The sequence below is a fragment of the Alosa sapidissima genome, chromosome 3 (genome assembly GCF_018492685.1).
Source record: "Alosa sapidissima isolate fAloSap1 chromosome 3, fAloSap1.pri, whole genome shotgun sequence".
NCBI classification, from domain to species: Eukaryota; Metazoa; Chordata; class Actinopteri; order Clupeiformes; family Clupeidae; genus Alosa; species Alosa sapidissima.
The window spans coordinates 523,783-544,698 of NC_055959.1; the positions used below are offsets into that span (position 1 = coordinate 523,783).

Consider the following 20,916-nt stretch of genomic DNA (forward strand, 5'->3'; position numbering starts at 1 on the left):
GTAAAAGGCAGAATTACCTGCTTAACCTCTTTTGTTGTGTACCTGTTGACGTGCCCTTGTGGGCTATTGTATGTGGGTAAAACAAAACGTCAATTAAAAACCAGAATCTGTGAGCATAAGTCGAACATCAGAAAGAATGACGAAAAATCGTCGGTTGCAAAACATTTTAATTCTGCAGGTCAGGATGTTAACTCACTCAGGTTTATGGGCTTGGATCAGCCTAATAGAGGAGGGGACCGTGAGAACCGCCTTCTACAGAGGGAGGCGTGGTATATATTTAACTTGAATACATGCACACCTAATGGAATGAATGAAGACTTATCTTTGACTTGTTTCTTGTAAAAAATGTCTTTTGTAAAAATGTTTTTTGTAAAAGTGCTATTGGTGTAAATGGCCTGTGCATGATGTGATTCTATTAACAGAAGAAGCAATGGACCATTTTAATTGAATTATTGTATGGGATGACACTGCATCACCATTGGTTGATTACGTGGGAGTGTATGTGGGTGTGGGTATAAATAAGTGAGGTTGTATATGTATCCACTTGAGCACACTGAGGAAGGCGCTAAGCCGAAACGCGTCTGTGCAATAAAACACATATATGCAAAGTGCGGTCCCTTTTTTTCTGAGTTAACATTTAAGTTTGGCCAAGCACTCTCAAACTGAGTGAAGCCTGCTCCTACCATATACTTTGTCTTGTTAGCCTGCCATGAGCTTCGGTTCGGTTCGTTAGCTTTAACCTACCTAGACTATGAAACTTACTTTCATAGTCTAGGTAGGTTAGTAACACCAGGTTGAGAGATGCAAGTAAAGCATATCATTAACGTTAGCCTTCTATTTATTGTAATCAAAATGGCAGAGTAGTGAACAAACAAGTTCTAGGGCAGTCTCTGGTGTCTGCAGAAGTGAGTGTGGCATCTGACTTAATATTCTACATGAGGGACTGTTGTGGTAGTTGAAATTTCACGGGGAAACCATGATGATTGGTCAAATTTGCGAAAAAGTTGTTTGGACAAAATTGCGAGGTCGCCCAGAATTCACGAGGATTTGCTGAATTTGCGTTAATTGTTGCGATCGCGAATTCCTGGAGGGACTGAATAATATAGCCTTCCAACAGGTTGAAGCAGAGTTTTGATACCAACGTTATCGATTAGTTTCAGTTTCTCTCGCCTGCATTGAATGAACGCTCATACCACCACTTTATTGTATGGCTCCATGTTTAATGACATCAATAGCAGAAACTTTTGTTTTCTTTTTTGATCAAATGCGCAGCAAATTATCAGACGAAGCACCAGGCCTAATTTCACTGCACGACTCCGTGGACCAGCAGTCTCCACGTTGCGGACCCATATTTTGAGAAATGAATAGACCACAACCAATTTCAATTCTTCGACACGGTCACCGTTAGACTAGAGGGGAGAAGGGATGGGAAAAGATCTGGGCACAGTTCTTCCAGAACTTCGTGCCAAGTAAAAGCGTTGTCGAGATGTTTGTGTGAAAGAAACGAAGCGTATAGCCTAGGCCAGGGGTGGGCAAACTTTTGGCTCAAGGGCCACATTGGGTTTTGAAAATTGGCCGGCGGGCCGCACAACAGCCTCCCCCCCCCCCACTACACACACATAAAAAAAAATAATTATAGCTTATAATTTAGTATGAAAAGTATTTCTTTTAAAATATGAATTGCTTAAAAATACTGCTAATTTTATGTTGTTTAACAAATGTATAAATTGTCCACTGTCGCTTTAAGACAGTCGCTTTAATTCACGTTTATTTCTCAATGATCTTCTGCCTGCTCCGCTATGGCTAGTGCTGTATCTACGGCTGGGCCCTCTCACAGTTTTTAAATGGTCAGTAGTGGGAACTACTGTTGCCTTCATGATTTCCCTTTAATAGTTTCTTATAAGAAGGAGATATCAATTATCAACAATGACAAGCCAGCTGGAACCTGTGGCTCTCTCTCCCTCTCGTGAGTGCAGACGCGTTCCCAATTAAATGGATCGCATAATGTTCACGTTAGATCTGCTGCAGAGGAGATAACTAAGAGTTAACTTCGTTTAACATGATGTTTTGACATTGACATTGTAAACGTTCTCTAAGGGGGTGAAAAACAGTTTGCAGTAAAGCTAACCAACGTCGCCTCTATCGCAGGAAAAAAATTGCGAGCCGCCTGATAACCAAATGAAATGCTCGGCGGGCCGGATGAAAGTGCTTGGCGGGCCGGATCCGGCCCGCAGGCCGCAGTTTGCCCACCCCTGGCCTAGGCCATAGTGTGACATGCGTAAACCAATGGTGTAGAGATGACGCCGCAGGGTTTTATTTAGGCTAAGAGAGCCTACGTTTGCATTTAGGCAATTTATTTTCACAATACTTTTCTTTTCACATACTACTTACTTTTATTGCATTTGTATTGGTTGTTTAGAGTAAAAAAAAAAACGGTCGGTCTTAACGCAAGTTTACAACCGGCAAGTCGGTCGGACTAAAAGGGGGAAAAAATAAATATTTGGGTCAGTTCTAAATTGACAGGGTCGGTCGGGTTACGGCAAACGAAAATATTTTTATGGATGGCCTGACATTCAGCCATCCTTGCATAGGCCTACGAAAACTGTCAAACTGTGGCAGGGCACCTTTACCGTTTGAACCGTATACCATAAGTTGAAAATTGAGGTATATTTCGAATCCTTGAATGATGCTGAGTTCAACGCACCCCATGACGTCAATTTCCGCCATATTGAACCATCCGCCATATTGGATTATATCGAATGTGAAACTAAATTTTCAGAGGTCGCACATTTTCTTAGATTTTTTTACGAAACTTGGCACAGATGATTTTCAGACCATGCCTGACAAAGGTAGTTATAGGCGTTTTCGATATTCAAAAGCGTTAACGCGTCAACCGCCAAACAGGAAGTGAGCTCTCAGCAAGGCATTGATGTATGAAGTCCAAACTTGGTGCAGATATTTCAAATAAATATAAATATCATTGATTACACTATGTTGGGTTTTGAAAATTCACAGTTTTAGTAGTAGTATTGGGCAGTATGCGATCAGATCATCAGTCACCATGGGCATATTTGGATTAGCTACAGGTGGATTCACAAATAAATAGATTGGCCTAGGGACCTACATTTGGCAGGATAGCCTACTTATAAATATGGCAATGCATTATATTATTTTACATTAACAAAATGTTTATAGAACGGACTGAAAATAAAGTAGGCACTGATGTTCTTTAAAGAAGAACTATGTAGGTCTGGTTATTCCTTCGCTGTTTCTGGGTTTTCGCTGGATTTGGGCTCGCATTTTTCACGACACAGCTCCCCCTGCAGCTTCGGTAGCAAGTGACTGCTATGCTAACCCCCCACTAGCTAGCGAGCTAGCCATCAAGAAACCAAGCTAAACACATACAGGGCTCACTATAAAACGGTCGAGCAAACACATTGTTCGAGAGACTATCAAACCACATTACAAAAACGAAGTTCACCCAAGGGTAGGCTACTTACAATTTCAACAGCAACAAAGCCAAGTCGGCGTCCGTTTTGCAGTCTTCGAAACTACAATCTGACTACATTTTCGAGGCGCGATTGGATACTTCCGCTAAGTCACATCCGGTTTTCTTCGGACCGGGAACAGAAAGTTGCATATTTGGTTTTTCTGCGGAGAAGCGATAGGGGGAGACAAAGCACCCACCAAACGACCCAGAAAGTGTTGTAGAACCATCAGAACGACTCTGAATCTGCATAATTAAGGTCATTTTTGCTAAAATTGTTGCATAGTGATTCTTTAAAATCTTGTTTCCTGTAAATGTTGTCAGTCATTCTTATCTTCGCAATGACCGATCCCAAGCCCCGCCCCCTTTTACTATTTCACAATGAGGACTTCGGAGGACCTCGGTCAATTTTGACATTTCTAGTGTCGATTCTGTATGACAATAATGCTATAATGCTTCTTTTGCGAGTAGCTCAAAAAGAGCTCAAAAAGGTTCAAATATATGCCTGAGGTACTTGTAGAAGTGACATCCGATATCCTGACCGTGTGAAACGTTAACACAAACTTTGCATAACTTTGGATAGGCTGCTACTTTTCAGTAAATAAATCTGAGTTTGTACGAAAATGTTCCCTTTATTTGTGTTCATAATTACACACAAAAACATAACTAAACCTGGTTTCCACTGTTGAAACGACAATGGACAACATTAAGCCTACGCAAAAATGAATACACTTTTACCTACCTTGCAGTAACTAACTCGCACACTCATACAATTGGAAGACGTGCTAACAAAGGCTACACCTTCAATCACATACCGCCTTACACACAACCAGCATGCTTTCAGCTTTTAGGCACAGGCTACCTTGCCATGTTTAACTTAGGATAGAAGACTGTTCACAGAAATAAGCTAACGATACATTTTTCCAAAAACGCAACAATAGCCTACTGCGATGCATTATCTTGATGGCTGGACGATAGCCTAATGCCTTCTAAAGATCAAATCATGTGCCGAAAAAACTATGCCTTGCTGTATAGGCTATGCAGTCTCGAAATCACCAATATTAGGCCTACTACATTGCCCACATTTAAATTAAGTATAACAGTAACCAGTGGGCACTGATGAAGTTTAGTGCAAGACAAATCACGTAGCAGCAGTGGTGCACTTGATGGTGTCTGCCTGCCATGCAGATATGTTGTGCGTGGTATGGTTTAATCTCGGGATAGATCTAGTGGTTTCTTTTCAATACACTTGTATATTTTATTTATTAATTTATTTCCTAATCTTCCTAATAACACACTCTAAAGCAGCCATTCAAAATAATAAGTATAGGCCTACCGAAGCGAGGCTATCTCTCTACCCCCCAACATGAGCTGCGTAACAGGCTAGCCACTCAAGTTACGAACTTGGATCAGCTCCTTCTTCAATTAATCCTCAAAATATGGTTAGATTTTGTTATTTTATTATGGACACGTCAACACAATATGTTTGTGCAGACCTCTTTATTGAATCAGAGTCACATCTGAAGCAAATAAGGTAAACTACCCACTCGTGATAACGTGCTAATTGTTTATCCCCAGTTAACATGCATCCCGTTAATAACACCAGATTGATTTGCCCTCGATTTGTGCTGTTCCACGTCGTTGATAAAAGCGGACATTGTGAATGTGTCTTCCATTGCATACTGAAGGCCATTCTGGCCTCTGCTTTTTGAAGCAATATTACACGACCAAAAATTATCCAGCACATACTGTTACACTCGGCTAAATGTGCTGCATCCCCATGTTGAACACGCGTTCCCTCACACTTAACTGCAAACTTGACCAGTAACTATGGGACTGACAATGGGAGGTAGGGCTTGGGATCGGTCAATTGGTGCACTTGCATGTTTAACTGTTGGCTACAGTGTAAAGTTACATTATGTGTAAGTTACTGTGTCCCCATATTTTTGTCTGTGCTCCTACATTGTGTAGAGCCCTGACTCACTCAAAGTGTACACACCGAGTCCAATGTGATTATTTTAATATTTCGCATTATACTCAAAATTTCCCCATTGACTTAACATTGGTGATTATGACATCACAATACAGTCATTAAGCAATTAGAATCCTGTGCCAGGTGGCCAGGCCACCTGCAGCAACTGCCAGTCTCGGGCTTTAAGGCGAGACACTACAGGTGAATAGGGTAAAATTTTTAAATAATAGACATCACCATGAAACTTTCTCAGTTGATTACTTACACAAGTATGAACAAAACATGTATTACAAGTTTTTGAAATTCGAATGTTTAATTATGCAAATTAGGCATTATCTCATTAAATATGCGCAAATTTGCATATATTTTCGGTAGATAGATCTGAACATATGATAAAGCCTGGTACAAAATTATTCTTTCATTTTGTTTGCATACAAGATAAAAATAAAATTACAGAGGGATTTCAGGATATCTGCTTTCATTACCTAGGAAATCAGAATATACTGTCCATAGCCTTAAAAAATCGATTTTTGCCTTATATTTTTTATTAAAATGTCACATAAATCAGGCCAGGAATGATTTATTAACAAATCCCTCTGTAAATATCTTCAGAATACTGCTAAGTGTATATCTGGAAAGTTTGGTGTACATAGGTGCTACATAGGCTGAGATGTTTCTACTGGAAAATGATAAAAACTCAATTTGAGAAAACAGCCTTGGAACACAGCCAAGAGATTCCGTTCTCAGCCTAGACTCGCCTTTGAACTTTCGCGATTAGTTGCGGTTACAAAGGAAGTGTCCATATTTGGATAGCACAACGTCATGCAGGAAAAACAGAGCTTTCCAACGGTACTACACATGTTATGTTTTGTATCACGGTCGCGGTAGAGCATGAAACGTTAGAAGACTAACTTTTGGTGAATTTAGGAGAAATATACAGGCGCGAGTAGACAAAATGTAATGAAATAAACACCTAAATGTGTAAATCGGGCTTTGTTGTTGTAGTAGTGTGAAAGAATACATGCTAAGGTAGCAAATTAGCCCAAAATCTCGAAATTGACCAGTGCATGAAAAAACGATGTTTTCACCTGCCGTGTCTCGCCTTAAGAAAAATAGAAGTCTTCACTACAGTAATTCCCTGTTAAACAATTTAACAATTTGAACTACTCAACTATTTAACTGTATAGCCATTTCAACTGTCAGTTATCATCAACTATGCCTCCAGCCGACTATAAAAAACCACCACCTACCTAGCAACCAACATAGCAACCATTGAAATAAAGCATCTATGTCACTTTCCATAGCAACCGACATGATTATACTAGCAAACCACTATAGTAACTTTTATTTCTGATAGTAGCCTCCATGGATACCCTAGCAAAAACCTAGCAATGACCTCATGTACCCTAGAAACAGCCTAGCAACCACTTTCACAGATAAAACCTAGCAACCAACATAGCAACCAACATGACTAACCTAGCAACCAGCATAGCAACCACTAGGGTTGGGCAATGTCCCCTTAATTGGCATTTGACAAAGAGTACAGTAAAACATTGTGATGGAAGATGATATCGTCGGGGGGGGGGGGGGGGGGGGGGGGGTTGTGTGGAAGACCTGCTCCAAGAAAATCCTCGTAAAAGACGGATAGACAGCCAATCTGAACACTTGCTTGTGCACCAACCAGCGGAATATGCGGGTCTAGCAAAGCGGGCCTAGCAAAAAAGCTACTTGCCTAGGCCTATACCGTGGTCGCTCATTTAAAATCTAGTAGCCCAGTCTGTACCTCATATAGGCTACTACTAGGGGTGTAACGGTATGTATTCGTATTGAACCGAAATGGTACGGGCGTCACGGTTCGGTGCATGAATTTACACGGAGAACACACGCTATAAAAATAAATAAAACTTGCGTGCAAATGAATTAATGCAATGCGGAACTACTGTTCGATACGTGAGTTCATTAGGGACACCTAATCTGTAGTTCCGCTTTAGCCCTGTGAAGCTCTCATTGGCGCAAATGCCGCCTACGTAGGCTACAGTTTTTTGTCAGGTCGGCAGTCAAGTGAGTCAGTCAGAGAGATAGCAGCAGCACTAAGGATGGGTATGGCGAGTGGTGGTGACCCACAAGAGAGATCTCTTTAAGATCGCAAGTTTGGGAAAACTTCGGTTTCCCAGTCAGTTACAGGCGAGAGAGTGGTGGATAAGACTGTCGGCAATGTTTCATCAGTTGTTGGGTATGTGAATGGAAATACATTGAACATGCTAATACACATACGACTCATTCACCCAGATGTAGGTCTACCAATCACTGGAACGAGACAAAAAACATCTCCCTGCATTTCTTACCAGCCTTTAGATACAGATAGGGCCAAAACCTATGGCTTAAAATGATTTTGTAACAACGGAAAGCGGTGTTAACCATGTGGTGATTACCTTTTATGTTAGGGTAACTTGTGTTGTGCTCTCACATGAAGAGCTGGCAGTAAGTGCCAAGTGTCAACGCTAACCAGGCTAATAAACAAACCATGCGAACGGTAGTCAGAAGTCATGTGACTTATTGTTAGGCTAGTCCGTTTATGAAACGAAAGGAGCAATTTCGTTTTTTTAAAAGAAAGCAAAATAGTGTGACATTGGTGCGTGACAAAGAAAATAAGCGATCCCGACAATGGTGGCAAAACACTAAACTACTTGACTGCTAGATAACGGGGCTAAACATACCCCAATGACTATGATTCTGAATACAACTAGTTCGCTAGTTTTGTCAACACATAATTGGCCTGATACATATAGCGACCATAGAAATCAAAAGCTCTACCACCGGTACGCTCAGGCCAATCCAAACTTTTCTCATCTGTTGTTCCTCGTTAGTGGAACACACTGCCAGTTCCTACAAGGGCAGGGACATCCCTCTCCTTTTTCAAAAAAGCTCCTGAAGACCCAGCTCTTCAGAGAACATCTCCTCTCATAGCACTACTTACAACAAGTCTTGCTGATCCTAGCACTTATCACCTGTCTTGAACTGACACTCAACTATTTAAAAACAGCACTCACTGATGCACTTATTCTTACTGTACTCTACCGTTTTTAAATTGTCCTAAAATTGTTGAGAGAATTGCTTTAAAACTTAAACTGTTACCATGTTGTTAGTCGCTTTGGTTAAAAATGCGTCAGCCAAATGTAATGTAATGTAATGTAGACTAATAAGTCTTTTGTTTTTGCACCGTTTGGCTGACAGCCTCTAAAGTACCCTACATAGGCATCAGCTCAATTTAATTTCCAGGAAAAGGTTTTTTTATGTTAAAAAAACGGAATTACAGCAGGAATTAGTGCCTGGCATGTGGGGATGTGGCATCACGATGGTTGCTTCCCATCGTGATGTCTGTCAACCATCACGATGGACATCAGTTTGGGAAAAGCCTTGCTGCACAAGTGACTGAGCTACCGAAATAAGCTCATGCGCATCCGATGGTTTGGAGATATTGTCGCACACTATGCAAAAGGTTTCGGTGCTCAACCTGTTGTTACTCTTCAGCTAAATAAGGTGTTCCAGAGAGAAGTTGTATGTTCCGTTGCAGACAAATGAATCCATAATACCATGGACATCAATTCTGGTGTAAACATACCAGTGCAAAAAACTCAAGTCTCAGTAAGCTATTTGTGGCGGTTTCTTTATTTGGTAAGTGAAATTCGCATTTTCCTCTCGAGTTAAACATGTGCTTGCCTATAACAAGGCTTTTACGCAATAGGCGAAAAAGAGCACATAGATAAACAACAATGCGCTTTTACTGTAGTGGGGCTTACGAGATGGAAACGAAAGGGAAAATGCGTTTAAATGGCGTTTTGTCCATTTAAGTTGTAGCCTAATGCACTCATGCATGTTTTAAATCCGAAATAAGGAGGAATGTGAGGAGGCTGCTGTAAAGAATGCATCTGCAATTGAAACATGAAACACAATCGCAGTCGTTCATTCAAGATCAACAGAGTAACACAAGTAACAAACTCAATTTCAGTAATTGTAATTGCAATGACATTTTTGGGGGCCAAGCAGCGAAGCTGCGAGGACCTCATTGTGTTTCTACGTTTTCCTATTATTATTATTATATGCAATGGGAGTCTATGGCAGCCCATAGAACCGTAAGGTAAAAAGTTGGGAAATTTGGCACACTGATTGGGGACGGTCCCATGATTCATGTCATCAAGTTTCATGTCGGCAACTCGAACCCTCTAGCGCCACACACAGGGCAAAGTTGGATGTGCGTTCATGCACGTAACTTTTGATCTGTTGGTCCGATTTTCAAAAGTCAGGTATTGCTGGAATCCTTGGACCAAGCCGAGGCACCCTATGACGTCATTTTCCGCCATGATGGATTTTCCGCCATTTTGGATTTCATCAAAAACACTTAAAATGTATCAGGGGTCACATACTTTCTCTGATTCCCACCAAATTTGACACAGATCATCTTCAGACCAAGCCTCACAAAAGTTATAACTTTTTGTCTTCGTAAGTATTACCGTTCGCCCGTAAAAGCCAATCAAAATTTGCCGCGAAGCCGCCAAACAGGAAGTGAGCTCATATCTCAGCAACCCTTGCATGTATCAAAACCAAACTTGGTACATTGACTCATGACTCCATCAGGAGGACCCTCAAGAAATTTGGTTACCTTTGACCTCTAGTGGGCACTGTAATTCACAAACATGCCTTTTGGCCTGTAGCTGCTGCTGTGCTTAGAATTAAATTGTACTAGTGGTGTCTGGTAATACTGTGAAAGGTCCTTAGGTCAACTGAGGGCAACTTGTCACATCAATATAATTTATTCGGCCGCCATATTTGATTTGATCAAAAACACCAACAATTTTGCACAGGTCACAAATTTCATCTGATCTTCACCAAAATTGGCACAGACCATTTTCAGACCATGCCTTGTCACTTCATTTATTTCTGTAACAATTGATAGAAGCGTTCGCCCGTCACATCCAATCGAAATTTGTGGCGAAGCCGCCAAACAGGAAGTGAGCTCATATCTCAGCAATCATTGCATGTATCAAAACCAAACTTGGTACATGGACTCATGACCCCATCAGGTGAATGCCGAAGAAATTTTGTGACCTTTGACCTCTAGGGTCACTGCAATTAGCAAAAATGCATTTTGCCTTGTAACTTTTGACGTGCTAGACGTGAAACTTGCTTTGACAGCTTATGGCCATACGTCTGATTGCAGCATTGAGCTAACAGCATTTCGTTGCCATGGTTACTCCGGCCTATCTGCTTGGCCCCCTCATTGCTGCTTGCAGCTATATTTTCTGTTACATTTTTGAGTCAGATGTCAAATGTCAATTTACTCGTTCCTGCAACTTGCAGTTATGAGTAAATTGTTCATAACTTCTTAACCAGGTTAATTAGAGATGATAATTAGATTCTGTTTTTTTTCCACTGAGGAGAATACAAAATGTTCTCTCATGCACTATACTATAGAAATTAGGTTAATAATTTATCTTGACAAATGTTTTTTTTTGATGTTTTTGAGGTTTAATTTTGATAGTATTGTTTACATTCAAACTTGTTTCAACTCAACTTCTTGTTTCACTCAAACTATCATGTATACAAAGGGCAAGTTCTCCTGATTACAAGGGTGCGTACATTTTAATTAAGCTAGAATAGTGCAGTTGCAACAAACAGTGGTTCGGAGACATTTTCCCTTTCTTTGTTCTGTTGTAATGTATTTGTGAGTCTAGCCTACACAAAGCAGATAAATAAACAGGAAATAAGGGAGACCACCTAATAAAGGACTGGTATTGCATTGTATTGCATGTACAGCAGCAAAAAACTAAGTCAACAAAACATTTTTGTTAAAAAAGTGGTGTGGCTCCTTTTAGTGGTAGGCTACTATGGCGAGAGAATAGGCAGATGGATAGCTAAACTGAAAGAGGGAGGCCGGCGACTAAAGTAGGTAAAAGTACACTTATGCTTTGTTGGTCATTGAAAAAGGCTGTTACTTTTTGGACTGAATCTTGCATTTGCCTTGTGCTCACAGCCTGCAGCTCAAGTAAAGTGGGTTAGCCAGTGAAGTTCATGATAACTTCTGCAGGAGGATCCTATAGCCGATATTTCTTGGTAACATTTACAAAAATGGTCGCAAAATGCAAGCATGTGGTGGCAGTCTGGAGCCATGCTATAGCACTAGGAATGTAACATTTCCCCTGTGTACATTTGAAAAAAAAAATAATGATTTTTTTCCCTCCTGTCAGAGTGCTGTCTCCAAGAATGCCATGCAATACAGGGGCAACGCTCAGCATGATGCCCAGGAGTTCCTTTTGTGGCTTCTTGACCGAGTACATGAAGACCTCAACAACATTGTTCAGTCCAGTGGTGGACCCTCTATTAAGGTAAAATTTGTGCTAGTAAGAATTCTAGTTTAAAACATTCAAATGAAAAACCGATTAGTCAAGATTAGGGCTGCTAATAACATTTTTTTCCGACACACCCACCATCCCTGCTTCCTATGGCGCGGCTCATATTCTGGGTTTATCATTTAACCATGGTAGATAGTTTCTTTGTCCAGGTTTGGATTTTACTTTTCTCATAAAACCATGTATGATGCTGTGAAGTTTAGCCATGAATGATTTACAATTATCCTCTATACATTGCTCTATAAGGTGCTCATTCCAATTTACTTCCTCAATTGCTTTTTAAGATGACTTAGGATGTTTTCACACTTGGTCCCTTTCAGACTTCTAAACAAACTCAGATCGATGGCTCAGCATTTTTTGTGCATATGTGATCACGGCAACCGAACTTAGACCCATCTAACACCTCAGGTGGTGGCCTTGGTGCGGTTCGCTTTGAAGTCCGCTGCACGGTTCACATTATCTGTGCATTGTGAACACAAAACGCCCTGGGTTCTCTGTCACATTTTGCATTGTAGGCTAGCCTATTTTGTCCTACTTGACTTGCCATTGCCAAAAGAGAAGGCATGTCATTTATTATATGAAATAAATTATTAACATTAGGCTCATGATATGCTTACAGACATTTGTAACGTTAAATTGGCTACAGCCAAACAAGTGTGTTCTAACATCAACGTTAGGCTGAATATCATTTCATCCAAGCTATTGGTAGGCTAACTAACAATGTAGAAATCAGTGAACTTTGGATTACATTGCTCACCATTTTTCATGATCTGCTAGGCTATTATCTCTCTGTCGAACTCTCCCTGTCAAACTCTCATGGCATGTCAGAGCGTTTAGGTGCATATCAACTTACTAGTATCCTGACACTAGAACACACACACACCACACACACACACAGATATACACACACACTTACAGAATCTGACACACAGATTATTCTGTAAGTGTGTGTGTAGTTTATTTAGACCTACCCCAGAGCATCGGGAGCATCAGCAGAATGCCTGATCTGTTCCTCCAGAATCTTAATGTAGTCCCTTGTTTTAGTGTTACCATTTACTTTGAGAAGGTCCCACTGGTTGAAAAACATCCCAAAATAATAATTTTCTCACCCCCACACTTGAAATAGACATGGTGTCATTGGGGTCTTTTTTATGCCAAACTCGGCCCATGTCCCTGGGTCAAACAAAATCCAGCACAAGCTAAATTCTTTGTCCAGGTGTGCCCTTATAAAGGTTTAGCTGAGTTTTGAGAAGTGTGATCCATAATCAGCATCCATGATGACCAAGTGGTCCATTTTGGGATGGGGTGAAAATTTCAACCACCAAAACACCATACGCACAGTGAAGAAAAGCTATAGAAATGAAAGATGTCCAAATGTATGTCCATCCATAATGTGGAGAATAGCTATAGAAATTAGGGCTGTCAATCGATTAAATAAATGAATCGAATTAATTACATACTCTGTGATTAATTAATCACATATTTTTGCTGTGAAAGTATTTAAATATTTAAATTCAAATGAATCATTGAATAATCAGCATTAGTGACATTAAAGTTCAAAAACTCTTTTATTATTATTTTCACTGTTCAAATGATGGCCATAATAATCTTATGATATGACCTAATATGCTGAGGAAATAAATTCAAAAGTGCTTCGAGAATTTTTTTTTCACATACAAGGCATTTCAGGCCACAGATAATAACCTAAGGCAGGGGTCCCCAACCTTTTATGTACCATGGACCGGTTTGATTCCTATTTTTTTTTTCACGGACCGGCGGGGGGGGGTTCCATATGTGTTGTGCATGCATTACTTGAAAAGAACTAGCTCCAGTTATGTATGAACAGTGAAGGTAAGATCTCTTGTGAAAAACGTGAACTTGAAGAAGTGAAAATTGAACAATATGAACTATGAATATTGAACAACTTGAAGCTACATCTATAAGTCAAGTCAAGTCAAGTCAGATTTATTATGACCGCCGCGCAGCGAAGCGGCGGTCATATAGGTTTAGTCAGATTTTTTTTTTTTTCTTTTCTTTTTCGCATGCCCAAATTTCCGTCAATGATTCCCGGGACACTGAAAGACCGGGGTACACGAAACTTGGTGGGCATGTAACCCCACATGGATAGCATGGAACCATGGACTGGACCCCCCGAAAGGAGGGTAGGGCAGACACAGTTTTCTGTGAATATCTCGAAAACTGTAGGGTTTAGGAGGACCATTTTTTTTTTGTATGTTGATCTCAAGGGGCCATGTCAACCCATTCCATAACCACTCATTTCATGTATAGCGCCACCTAGTTAAACACAAAAAAGTAAAAATGAGGTGTTGTAATTGAATGTATCTGTGACCTAACATAGTCAAAACTGCACAAAATTGGAATTGTAGGATCATTATGACACCCTCTGTATGCATGCCAAGTTTTGTGGAATTCCGTTCATGGGGGGCCACACAATAAATTAATTTATGTTACTATACACCAACTGGCCTGTAGGTGGCCAGAGACAGTTTTCTGTGAATATCTCGATAACCGTAGGGCCTAGGAGGTCCACCTTTTTTATGTATGTTGGTCTTAAGGGGGTTATGTCAACCCATCCCATTACCATTTATTTCATGTATAGCGCCACCTAGTTAAAAATTAAAAAGCAAAAAATTAGGTGTTTTCATCACAATATCTCTGGCTGACAAGGTCAAAACTGCACGAAATTAAAAGTGTAGGATCATTATGACACCCTCCGAATGCATGCCAAGTTTTGTGTACTTTCGTTCATGGGGGGCCTTACAATAAAATAATTTATGTGTACATTTAGTGACGTACAGCAACAAGGATTCCCGGGACACTGAAAGACCGGGGTACACAAAACTTGGTGGGCATGTACCCCCACATGGATAGCATGGAACCGTCATTCTTCGTTTTGATCTGTAGCCCCCCCGCTGGACTGGACCCCCCGAAAGGAGGGTAGGGCAGACACAGTTCTCTGTGAATATCTTGAGAACTGTAGGGCCTAGGATGACCAATTTTTTCCGTATGTTTGCCTCCAGGGGTCATGTTAACCCATTCCATGTGCACACATGTGCATAAACAGATACACACGCACACACATACATTTACAGTAATCATACGTATGACACATACTCACACAGTAGACATATGTACGCATGCATGCACATGCACAAACACACATACGCAGGCAAACACACAAGCACGCACATACACACACACACACACACCCACACACATAAACATAAATTTGTACACGCACACAGGCACATAATTCAAGAATTTTTCCCGTCATCTACTGCACGAACAATAACGGACAAAAGCTCTTCAACTTTGGCCCGTTAAAATGTGTATGAACAGTCTAGCGACGCATTTCATCAAGGCCCATTTGGACATGTCAGTTATTTGCACCACTGGTTAGATGTAAAACAGCATTTCGTTTCAGACTAGGCTACTGTTACTTAATTTGTGCATTAACAATAACGTTTCAGACTACTGTTACTTAATTTGTGCATTGACAATAAAGTATTACATGAACTAAAGATGACTAAAATCTTATGTAGAAGAAGAAACATTCACCTTTGTTTTTGATAGCTGTTGAAAACGGCATGGAACTGACAGAGATGTTTTTGTTTATAAATACATAAAAAATAAATAAATAAATAAATAACATTATGCTGATACCTTTTGCTTTTCCCAAATACAATGTAGCCTACAGGTGTAAGTGACCTTTCATCAATCCAGTTGCAATGGATGAACTGTGATTAACTGCCCTACTTGTGATTGTTTAGAGATTTTAAAGGTTTTATAACAATGCTACATCTTCTTTGGCTATTTTACAATCTATTCACCTTTTCAGCACCAGTAGGCTACTTTCTGTGCAGCCGCACACACACACTCAGGCATGCCAAACAAGCATACACAAAAGTTTCAAGAGTGGGGGATGGAGTAAAATATGGAGACAAATTGAAGTGTGATTTATTTTTTCGCGGAACGGATGTACAGGACTGAGCGGCGGTCATATTTTGTACCGCTATGCGGTACGTCTAGTTTTTAAAGCGCATTTAACATGCACATAGTGCAACCCAAAGCGCTCCACAAACAAGACACATAACAACAAGACAAATGATGCCGGATGGAGCGGCGTAGTCGCCAGCGTACCCATGACATCAAGACATGACAAATACATTTAAAAAATAACAAATACAAAAAATGCCGGACGGAGCAGCGTAGTCGCCAGCATACCCGTGACACCAATACATACAATACAGACAACAAAACAAATAAACAAATAAAAAAAGAAAATATATTTAAAAAGGGGGAAGAGTGATGTTAAAATTAGTCCAATTTCCAAACCAGCTGAATATGTCCAAGGGCAATGATGATCCGTGAAAACTGTGCACAGAGCTGTGTCTTCACAACCGATGCAATGCCAACAAAGTTCTTTAGCAACTGACCAACCCGGTGAATTCACTGGCAGTCTGGAGATAACGTTAACGTTAGAAGCTAGGCCTTGTAGACCGCAGTCTGGAGATGACTGGAAGCACAGTCCAAAGTACTGGGCGATCGCGTAGATTCGCAATTCGGTGGACTTAACAGCGACCGGTTGTTGCTCCGTGAGATTGCAGCTCTTCACCGTTAACGTTAGTCTGCAGTTGGCAAGGCAGCTCGCAGGTCAGCAACAGCTCGGCGGCCACGGCAGATCTTTCGCAGAGTAGCCTAGTTTCAGCTGTCCCGAGAGATCCACTCGACCAGACAGTGAAGTGCTGCACCGCTCACGGATAGATAGAAGGATGTCCGATGCCAAGCTAGGGCAAAAGCTAGCCATAGCAAGCTCCCAATGGACAAATGTCAACGACATCAGCTGACTTAGAAGCAGTAAAAAGGACTAAGAATAACACGAAAACTATCAAAAATAGCGTAAATAAATAGGGAAAACATTTAACTAGACAAACCAATACAAAAAAATAAACATGACCTTACATAAAATTACGAACATTACATAAAAAAGTGTGAACATGCTTAACAAAATATGGGAACAAAACATGGGAACTAAACGTGGATTACTAATATAATCAGTGGGAGCCCTGCTTGTTTCCCTGCAACAAGAAGCTTCCATCTGGGGGTGATGGAAGACAGTGACACCTTCAGTGTGTTTGAAATGTCCAGTCAATTGCGCAATTTGTCTAGTTGCAGTCATTGCCGAAAACCCGGCCTCGCATACATACGTGGTGGGAAACGTTTTCAGCGCTTTTACGGCTATCTCGGGATATTCTGCTTTGGTTTTGATCCAAAAACCCGCCAGAGAGGTTTCCTTATACACACTCTTAACCCTTTAGGCGCCAGAGGTTTTTTTCCGAAACGATCAATTTTGACATCTTCATTTCAAAAGGCTATATCTTAAACGTGATAAGAGATAGAGACTTTCTGTAAATTAGAGAAATATTAAGGATGACCCAAAGTTTATGTAGAGATTAAATGTTTATATCTAATTTGCATATTATGACGTCATACGGTGGCGGCCATCTTGGATTATAGAATTTTCATGAAAAGTCGCATGTTTGAATGATAAAATGCACCACTTCTTTCCCCCCAAAATGTCCCTCACCTTCTGTATGCTATATTGCACAATACTGAATGCTCAGGTAAATAGTAAGTAGTGAACAAACTGTGTAAATCATTACTAATAAATGGCCGAAACAAACCAAATGCATGTAGCGGTAGACTGGCCTTTTGCTGTAGAGATTTTCCATTTACTACATACAGTAGGCACTCTGATTCCATGTATGGGGCACATATATATTATTCAGATGACACACAAACACAAGTAGACAAGACCTGTTTAGTTCAAAAGCTCATTTGCCACGGCAAGGCACAGATCAGGAGTGAGATGACGAGACAAGACGAGACAATGTTAGTATTTTTTTTCTTTTTGTTGTTTTTGTTGATGTTTTTTTGTTTTTTTTCTTAGCTGACAAAGACACACACATCACAAGTTCATGAACACACAAAAAGGAACACATAGTGTACTGTATGTCCTAAATGATCAGGGAAGTAGATAGCAAATCAACAGTGTAAATCATTACTAAATGGCTGACTTTTTTTTATGTAGCAGGCCTTTTGCTGTAGAGATAATGACTCCCTATCCCTATCCATACAGGGCCGGCATTCCCATCATCTTGTGATAGACTATGCATGACCTAATGTGTGTGTGTGTGTGTGTGTGTGTGTGTGTGTGGGAGAGGGAGAGGGAGAGAGCGTGTCACCACCTCCACCATGCGAGCAGCATGGCCAGATCTGCCTCGCGCGCGCCGAGTGGAGAGAATTTGCGCAGCTCGGACTAGGCCTACTGTCATTCTCATTGCGACTCCCCACACTGCCACTACGTTCCCCCCTAACTGTCCTATGAGCACTTCGACCTCGTCTAACATACCCAGTGGCATTAGACAAAGGCTCCACCACGTTACTGTCGACGCGATTGTGGAGAGGCACACTTTCATAAGACAGAAGCTAGCGCTATGGACATTATGCTACCACCATTATGCTACCTCCAGCCTTGTTCGCCACACCACTAACACCCTGCTAACTTCCCGATGAACACTCCGAACCCGTGAAACATTATTCCCACCAGTGACATTGGGCAAACGATTCAACGTTTGTGCTTGGTGTAAGCTAAACTATGGAGTAAACTCTCACTTTGTCCAGCTGCATCATTGCAAGGCAGGGACGCATCTGAAGCCTCACTAAACGAATCACCGTCATTTCCTGAAGGCAGATATTCCCCTTCAGAATCAGGGTCCGCGAATAGAAGACCCAACACTTCATTTCAGGTAAACTTTTTTGATGCCATTAGACGATAATCTAATGCAAATACTCGCTGACGTTGACAATATCGCTCTGACAAAGTGGCTCACACGCACACTAGCTCGCACTATTTCACGCACTGATTCAATGCGCTGTAGCTAGAAAGTTTTGTTTAAAGCGTGCCCTTTTTTCGACTCGGGGATGACGTATGACTTGTCTGCCATCTAGTGGAGTGGAAGTCGAACGAAATATGACACCCTATTTAACTAAATCGGCCGTTTTATTCAGTACCGCATCTTGTCGACTATAGTCGACTGTGGCGCTTAGAGGGTTAAGACCACCGTCATTTGCAGTTTCGATCAACTGCTCTTCCTCCTGCGCTGACAGGTTAGGACTATTCGGGATATTGACAAATGGGTTGCGGACCCACTCATTGGTTTGCCGTGAATCTTTGAAGGATGGGAAGTAACGCTCAAACTCATTTGAGAGCGCAACAAGGTGATCGCGCACCAGCTGCGAGAGAAAGGGCACTGCCTTAGTCTCTCCCAAAACCCCCACTACTTTTTGGAACATATCAAATACACCCCGGTCCACTCGTCGTCCCTACAAATCAAGCTTGGCTTTAAATGCAGCGACTTTATCTGCCAGTTTAAAGACAGTCGTCATTCTCCCCTGGAGTGACAGGTTGAGGTCATTAAGCAACCCGAATATGTCACACAGGTAAGCGAGTTTTGACACCCAGTCCTCATCACTAAAATGTGCAGCTAACGGTGACTTTTTTTCTGCTCTCGCAACTCAAACACTCTGGCCAGTGACCTGCTAAAGATGCTTGTTTTTTGTTGCTCATTCTAGCAGTTTAGCTAACTTCGTGTGACACTACCGTTCGCCAAGAACTGATCAAGTGAAGTGAGCTGACCTGAGGCTGCGCAGCGCTGAAGGCAATATGTAAAAGTGTTGAAGGCAAAAGTAAATGTTCCTATCAATGATCTAGGCAGCACATTTTCTTCTCTCCTTCATTTTACAGGTTACTGACTAGAACGGCTCGGGGTCAAAGGTCATACAGAATCGATTAATCTGCGTTATTTTTTTTAATCAATTATTTTTTCTCAAATGAATTAATCGAAATTGATCAGTTATTTTGACAGCCCTAATAGAAATGTATTCGTTTTGGGTGTTTCTCAGACAATGGAACCAGGTGACCTTTTCAAAGTCAACGATAACACCAGGGGCTACATTAAGATTTTTGGAGGAAAAGATCAGGCAGTCTGCCGAGAGACTTGCCCCAAGAAGTGGCATCGGACCATTAAACAGGGATGCAAACAGCGCGCTTTTCGGCACCTACCACTTTTTTTGCTTTCCGGCAACTATAGCTTTTTTCACGTCATCTACCGCAGGCTACCAGCGGAACCAGAGTGTTTCTCATATGGGCCTGCTGGTTAATGTCCGGTGCTTCTGATAACCTCCACTCATCTGATAATATTTGATCATGTAGCAAAGGAGAGGTAGCCTATCGTTCTGATAGCAGCTAAGAAATTATAGGCTACACTCACTCCGTTAAAAGGCAACTCTTTCAGTTCACACTATCTTACCTCCGCAGTATAGCTACTTCAGCTGGAAGTTTTAACTGTGGACTTGATTAGTATGTAAGCATTCGTTCAGCTGACGCTGGCGCTGCCATGATCATCCAGAACATACAATAATAAAATTATTCCACCTGTCAGTAACGGAAGTTCGAAGTAGACAGTAACCAACAAAACATTTTTTAATGTAACCTAGGCCTAGTATATAACGTTATGTGGGAATTGCAAGAAAACAAGTGAAAACAATTCCTTACTTTAACCACGCAATTGCGCATGTGTCGTTTATTAAAACGGTAGGAAAACTGAATTGAAGACGGCGCCGTCCATCAACAAAAACAGCACCGTGTTAAAACATAATTTAACGTCCCACACATGTAAAGGGACAGTGATCACTCAAGACCTAGGCCTACACCACGAGCGATGAACGTGAAATGCTTTGAATAGCCTACAAAATACTGCATTTAGATGACAACTGCGTATAGAACCACTCTAATCTAGCTAATGGTAAATTAAGTATATAGCATTCGCATTTAAAGCATTCAATAGTCTAATGAAAACTTGTTCAGTTAAATTGTTCTCATAAAAGGAACAGCAGGCCTACATAATATTCCAAATGTTAAATTCAAAAGCATCTAGCTAGTGACAGGAGGTTTTAGGGGAGGAAAA

General features: G+C 41.0%; 1 protein-coding gene across 1 annotated transcript in view; it reads left to right on the top strand.

The window, feature by feature from the left end:
• usp31 (ubiquitin specific peptidase 31) overlaps window positions 1-20,916 on the top strand; it is a 233,316-nt gene that overhangs the window by 21,739 nt on the left and 190,661 nt on the right. The window contains exon 2 of the mRNA XM_042086217.1: window positions 11,705-11,842. Within this exon, the coding sequence (XP_041942151.1) occupies window positions 11,705-11,842 (138 nt within the window). The remainder of the gene's footprint in view (window positions 1-11,704; window positions 11,843-20,916) is intronic.